At 41.5% G+C, this 6544-nt stretch overlaps 1 protein-coding gene across 1 annotated transcript; it reads right to left on the bottom strand.

Annotated features, from left to right (window-relative positions):
- Positions 1-2057: 2057 nt before the first annotated feature.
- Positions 2058-6289, bottom strand: nop16 (NOP16 nucleolar protein homolog (yeast)). The gene is made up of 5 exons (XM_031869021.1): positions 6090-6289; positions 5025-5133; positions 4702-4768; positions 4099-4205; positions 2058-2349 (listed from the first exon to the last, which is right to left on the bottom strand). Exons 1-5 carry the CDS (start codon positions 6194-6196, stop codon positions 2206-2208), a joined length of 534 nt encoding a protein of 177 aa, XP_031724881.1. The 5' UTR covers positions 6197-6289; the 3' UTR covers positions 2058-2205.
- Positions 6290-6544: the final 255 nt, after the last annotated feature.

The following is a 6544-nucleotide window of genomic DNA, read 5'->3' as shown; positions in this document are numbered from 1 at the left end:
TTTCAGGGGTTCTGGGAGAAATGTAATTACTGACCCGCTGCATGTGTAAACTGATTTAAAGTAACAAGGTTACTACAGTGCATGTTCAATACTGTGTTCCTCAATTACCCGGGGACGTGTTCCTTCAGCTGAAACACTCCACTCTGTTGTTCACCCCACATGTACTTGTTTTCATCTGTGACGCGGTGACCTCGTACTTTCTGATTTCATAAGTCTCCGTTCTGCTCCCAGCTGTGCCTTAAAGCGCAGGTTTCAGCACCAGATGTCATTTCATCTGGATTCGTCGCTATAAAATAGTGTTCTTTCAGAATTGCGCATCCTTGAGGAAAACGTGTCTTTTTTCCAATATATTTTACATCGACGCCGAGGGTGTCGAACACAAGCTGAAAGAAGTTTATAAGAAGCTTGAAGGTTTCGGTCTGTTAAATGTTTTAGAAGTCACTTCAGTTAAATCCTGCTTTGTTATTCTGTCCACACTCTGCAGCCAGGCCAATGAACTCCAGCAGGGCGTTGAAAGTACAGCGCAGTGAGTCACATGAAGCAGGATGTTACATGACAGTCTTCACACATGCTCTATCGTTTTTAGAGAACTACAGAAACGCAGTGCTTTTCTGTCACTGGAGCTGCTTCCACCAGGCTTTACGGCCGACATTTAAATCGGATGCTCCTCTAGAAGTGACGCATGTTTCCATCTACCCGTCATACTTCACTGTTTTCTCCCCTCGAGCCATCAACGCAACCACAGTTCTCCAGATGACGATGCATCTGTGTTTTGCTGAAAATGTCAAATTAATTTTAAGGAGCGGGAGTCTCTTAACAGACGCCACAGTTGTTACATCAACAAAGAAAAAACCCTTCAACGACTGCATCCTCCATGAAGCGTCGACAGCGCGTCATTGCCTGAGGATTGTGGGATAAGTCAACGTGTGATGGATGCATTCATATGTAATAAAATAAAAAGGCTTGTGGATGTTTCATTCTATCCGTGTAGTTTTTGGTGCAAAGATGTTTAAGTGGCTTTTAAAACTCGAGTGTTTTAGAAATGCAGCATGCTTTCTACAAATATATTACATAATATAGAAGTGGCAGGACTACAGAATCTCAGACATTTTTTAACGACGAAAGCAGTTAATATGTGCAATGGAGAGGTCACCACAGTAACCGTTTCTTTACTTCCACCAAAAAGCTCACAGTACACACACGCGCACACGCAGTTGAACTTACTCACTGATTTATGGAACCAGTGCAGAGGGTTCAAAACATGCATTGCTTCATTTTAATGGTTCATTGCGCGCAAGCACCAAAATGCAATAACTCAACCAAAATGAGGATTAATCCACTGCTGAAAATATATTATATATATTTTTCCTCATGTTTGATAAAACTACAGGGGACCGGCTGTTTTGGGACGTTAATGAGCTTTTTAAAACTATATATTCTTGAGATGTTTTTAAGAGATCTTCATGTGGAACCAAAGAGCTCGGAGCTGAGAGAGACAGAATAACACATTGTTGGGTTTGGTTGTTGACAATGAAACAAATATTAAATAAAACGAGCCCGGTCCCGTAAACCGCCACGCCCTTCTTCTCTTCAGACTCTCACGCAAACATTTGTTTATTTCAGAAGCCATCCCGGTGATGACTCCAGGCTCTCTTTAGTGTTCGTCATGAGTCTGAGCGGTTCAATGTTCTCTACCAGCGTCGTCGTTAAAACTGTTTCACACGATTAAAATTCCTCCACAAAGAAATATGCAATAAAGTCCAGACGAACCAGACCGTTACCAATCGGCTAACCGCGTTATGAATTCATAACGCGGTTAACTCTGAAGCTCAGAACTGCACGCATCTCCAGTGCAGTTGAAAAACATGACGCTGCAGAGAGACTCCTTTCAGACATCAACGCGCTCGTGCTTTAACTGGAGATCAAGGAAACACGGAGAAGATGACAAACGTCTGAGAGTCCTCCGGTGTGAATGCACTGATGCATAACAAAAACATCTGCAAAATGAGCTTCAAGGTATTTAAATGACTGTCACACAAACACACACCTGGAAACAATATGGGGAATAATTAAAACAGGAAATCTTTACAGCGAGGACAGTAACAGAAAGGTCCTGAAGTCTTGCGGTCCTCACACTGGACTTCTGTCCTGTTTGTGTCTCCAGAGTGAGATCCGGATACACACGACGACGTATATAAAGTCTCTTTACTGGACCGGCGGCGGTGGAGTGGCCAGCGCCTGGACGAAGGCGTCGTAGTGCTCCTTGTGGCACCGCTGGTACTCGATGACCTTCCTCTTGATCTGTTTGGGTGTGTCCTGGTAGTAGTTCTTCTCGTCCCGGGCCATCGCCTGCAGGGAGAATAAAGAGCTTCAGTTCAAACCGCAGAAAATAGTCCCGTGTTTTAGGTTACTTCCTTGTTGCAAATATAAAATGGTAAAATGTTGAAGTGGCATACACTACAGTTATTACTAAAATTATATTATTATAACAAGATTGAAAATCTATAACAACTCTGGCGCCCCAGTGAGGACCGACATTTTCATGATTTTAAGTCATGGGTGGAATATTTTCTATTAAAGGGTATTTTATTGCACGCACACGCACACACACACACACACACACTGATTGAGACTTGGCAGTGAGGACTCCGTCCAATTTAAAGCAGCTGTTAAAAATCGGTCTGAGCGAGGCACTTTTCTGATAAAAAAAAAATCAATTTTAACTTCTGCCACTCTGAGTCATCAAAAAAAACTAAAAACACTGAGCGTGTCCCTTCAATCTGAAGTATGAGGAAAACTAAAGTCAGCAGCTGTGGAAGGATATCACGCAGCTGAAACCTTGAAACCAGACTCTGATCGTCTCCTCTGCAGCGACTGAGCACCTCCAGGAGAAAATGTCCTGGACCTCGGCAGCCAGTCCTCATTTCTCAGAGTGTCCTTAAACGCACCATCGTGCAGCCCAAGTTCAGCCAGTGAATACTGAATCTCAACGCCTTGGGTAAAATATGAGAAAATGACCCTATTTATATTATTTTATTACCTAAATAAACATTTTAATCATTAGTTCATTGTTTCAAATCTTCTTCAATAACCCTTTAACCTGTGTTTTCAGTTCATGGAAGTTAATTGTAACATTTATTTGTCATTTCTGGTCGCGTAAAGCCGAGACGGTGATGGCCAAAACGCCAAACTCAAGGCCCACTTTCTCCTAAATACAGTCTATGGTTCAAGCTAACGTTGTCTTGATAATGACATGTGAGGTTCATTTATTTCTTCAGCTGAGTCAATCCCTCACTCATATATTGTGCCGTTTCTTTTAGGAATAATTCAACAATTTGGTAAACATCTTTTCTTGCGGGGAGTAAAATTAGAAGATCTTTCATCAGCTAGCTGTGCTCTGACGAAAGATAAAACAGAACTCCAGGAAGAGCCCGGCACAGAAACCTCCCGGTTTTAACACAAATGAATTACACCGTGTTGATTGACAAGCTTTAGACGAGCTGGTAGGGAAAGTTTGTTACACACAGAGTCAGGCTAGCCGTTTCCAGCCTCTGTGCTACGCTACGCTAACTGCTGCTGGCTTTATCATGGTCACGACTCGGTCTGTCATAGATTTTAGTTTACGATTAAATTGTCCCTAGTTGCTATTTGATTGTCGTTTTCCATTCATTTTTCACAACTGGAGCATAACTTCCCCCCGAGCTGTCAAACAGGAGAGACGCTATAAATCAAAGAGACCCGTTATCGGCAGCTCTCCGTCATCGCCTTTCTGTGTAAAATAAAGTGGAACGAGCTGCGAGGGAAGAATCTGTCCAACGGCGTCTAAGACCTGGACAGCCAGCTCTCTGACTTGTGCTCCGGTACACTTCGTTTAGTTGTCTAATTAATTTTCTATTCTATTTTAGTTTTTGGAGAGAAGCCTGAGGCGGATGACCAGGGACTAACAATAAATGTCTCTTAAAACGTGTATGCAAGCGGTAACAAAGGAGTGTGGGAGTCCCACTGTTTATAATAGTTTGACGTGATAACAGAAACACTGCGCTAAATTGTGCAGAACCATCATGAGGGACGCGTTCAGGCCTCGGTTGGCGCCCTCACCTTGAAGTCGTCCCCGTGCTCTCGCATCATGTACTGAGCGTACTCCATCAGGTCGGAGGACAGCGTCTTTGAGTCTTTCTCTGGGCGGTCGGCCTCCTCCTGCAGCTCTGAGCCACACAAACATAAAAGACATCTCAGAAACATTCATATTTCTTCTATCTTGTTTGTTTGCATTTAAGGATTCATCTTTTTCATTTCGGTGCGATGACAAGGAGCATAAAAATATATTCTAAAACTCAATGAAAATATGCAAATCATCTCTGTCAGTCTTCATGAAAAGAAATGGAAATAAAAGCCCCGGCGGCGTTACGGGAGGAATGAAAGTCATTCTGAGCTGAAATCCAGAGCAGCTGCTGCTGAAGGTCGACTCCTCGGAGCCTCAATGCCACCGAGCAGAACGACAAAAACAAAGATGGTGGAAGTGAAGCTCTGCTTGCTTTCAAATTGGTCTAATTAGGGTGAAATCATAGCGAGCGTCTTTTTGGAATCTGTATAAAAAGGCCACTAACAAGAGTTCTATCAAAAGATGAATCTCTAAAGCACAACAAAATGAAGGTTCACGTTACTTCACATGGTGAGGTTATTAAAAAGGAAACGACTTACGGTTGACTACGTAGGGCTTCGTCACGATGCCGACCGGAGCTTTAGTCACTTTATCTTCACCGAGGAGCTAAACGTGTGAACAAAAGACATGCGTTTGGATTCTGGGTGAACTGAAGAAGACAAACATTCTTCTCCACAGAAAAACAACACAGTTACTGTCCTCGTCCAGAGCCCACGGGAGGCCAACATGTAGACGTTATGGGATTATGGAGCGAGGGCGATCGTTTTAAGCATCAGTCATCAATAGAGAAACTGCTTTCGGGTGATGTTGCACAGCCCCATTCTGAAGTCTTTGTCCCGTTTAGAGGAATCACGTTACTTACGCTCTTTTTCGCTATTGGCAGCGTGCGGTTTGGATCAAAAGCCAGACCCATCTCCTGCAGGTTCCTGTTCGTGGACTTATTGTCGTCCCACGCATTTCTGATCTGTGTACTGAGTGAGAGGAAAGTTTAGACGCACGATGAAACTAAAAACAACACAACAGTGCTCCTGCAGGAGCCGGCCGAAACAAATGTATTATATACATTTATCTCATAATCGGAGCAAACTAAAGGTTCAGCACAATGAGAAGCATCGACTATCTTTCCAGTGAAAACTGTGTTTGTTTGCATACAATTTACAGTTCTTGGTATATTCAGACTATTGATAATATAGGCATTTTAAGTTGGGTGAACAATATAATATTCTATATATTCGTTATCAAATACCCAGTCCCCCTAAAATCTCTTAATCTGAAACTGTAAATCAATTATTGGTAGCAATGAAAAGACAAAGACCTGCCAAAATAAGACATAAATAATATTAATAAACCCCTTCATTAATCATTAATGTGAGGGCAGACCAAGTAGTTGAGCCACATTCTGGGCTTCAATGTGATTTGCTTAAATTAATTATATAATCAATTACAGAAAATATTCATGATTAAATTAAATATAATTATAATGAATAAAACTATATCTCAAATGTTTCCAAATTTCAAGATTCGGTCTCGTCTGCATATCTCTGGGTTTAGGTGTGATGGGCCATATTTCACTGTTTTATAAGCCGAGGGGATTAATCGATTAACTGAGAAAATATCCATATTTAATTATTAAAAGTACATACAAGTGTCTAAAAAAACCGTATAATTTATAACAAGCACAGTGAAAGGAGCCATTCTGCATAATGAATACTTTCATTACTTATGTACTCAAGACTTTAAGGAGTATATTTTAAACCATAGTATTCTACTTTAACTTAAGTAGCTAAAGGATGTGAATACTACTTACACTACTGTGTAATATAAATACTACAAATATCGGGTCAGGTAAACACTTCTCACGTGGCGTTAACATGCCCCCCCGTTAGCCAACATGAGCTAACATGCTAACGTGCCGTTCCACGCTTACTTTTCTATCCGCGGGTTGTATTTCTTGAAGGTCTGTTTCTTCAACTTCTTCCGGTCTTGGGTGTAGTCGAACTTCTTTCTCTTCCCTGACTTCTTGGCTTTCGGCATGTTGGAGGTTTTGTTCTGTTTTTACTGCACAGCGAGAGACTTGTTGTTGGTGGTTGAGGAAGGCAAAGCGTGGCCGAAACCACGGATGTACGTATTTGTTTAGTTCCGGTCATGTGACCGGAAGCCTAGTTTGCACTTTGAACCCTTCAGTTCCGAGTTATTTAAAAAACAAAGTTCATTTGATAACGTTTTTTTGAGAACACAAATGAATATAAATGTACATTTTTGTATCTCCTCAAGCACTAAGCACTTAGTATTTCAGGTTTTCTGCATTTCTTTTACACACTCTCTTGTTTATAATTATACAAAGACAAATAAACATAGAAGTTACTAATTGACAGCTAACAC

Source organism: Anarrhichthys ocellatus, unplaced genomic scaffold (genome assembly GCF_004355925.1).
Source record: "Anarrhichthys ocellatus isolate YVR2014 unplaced genomic scaffold, GSC_Weel_1.0 scaffold45, whole genome shotgun sequence".
Taxonomy (NCBI): Eukaryota; Metazoa; Chordata; class Actinopteri; order Perciformes; family Anarhichadidae; genus Anarrhichthys; species Anarrhichthys ocellatus.
The sequence above is the reverse complement of the archived record's forward strand: the minus strand, read 5'-3'. Positions and strand labels throughout refer to the sequence as shown.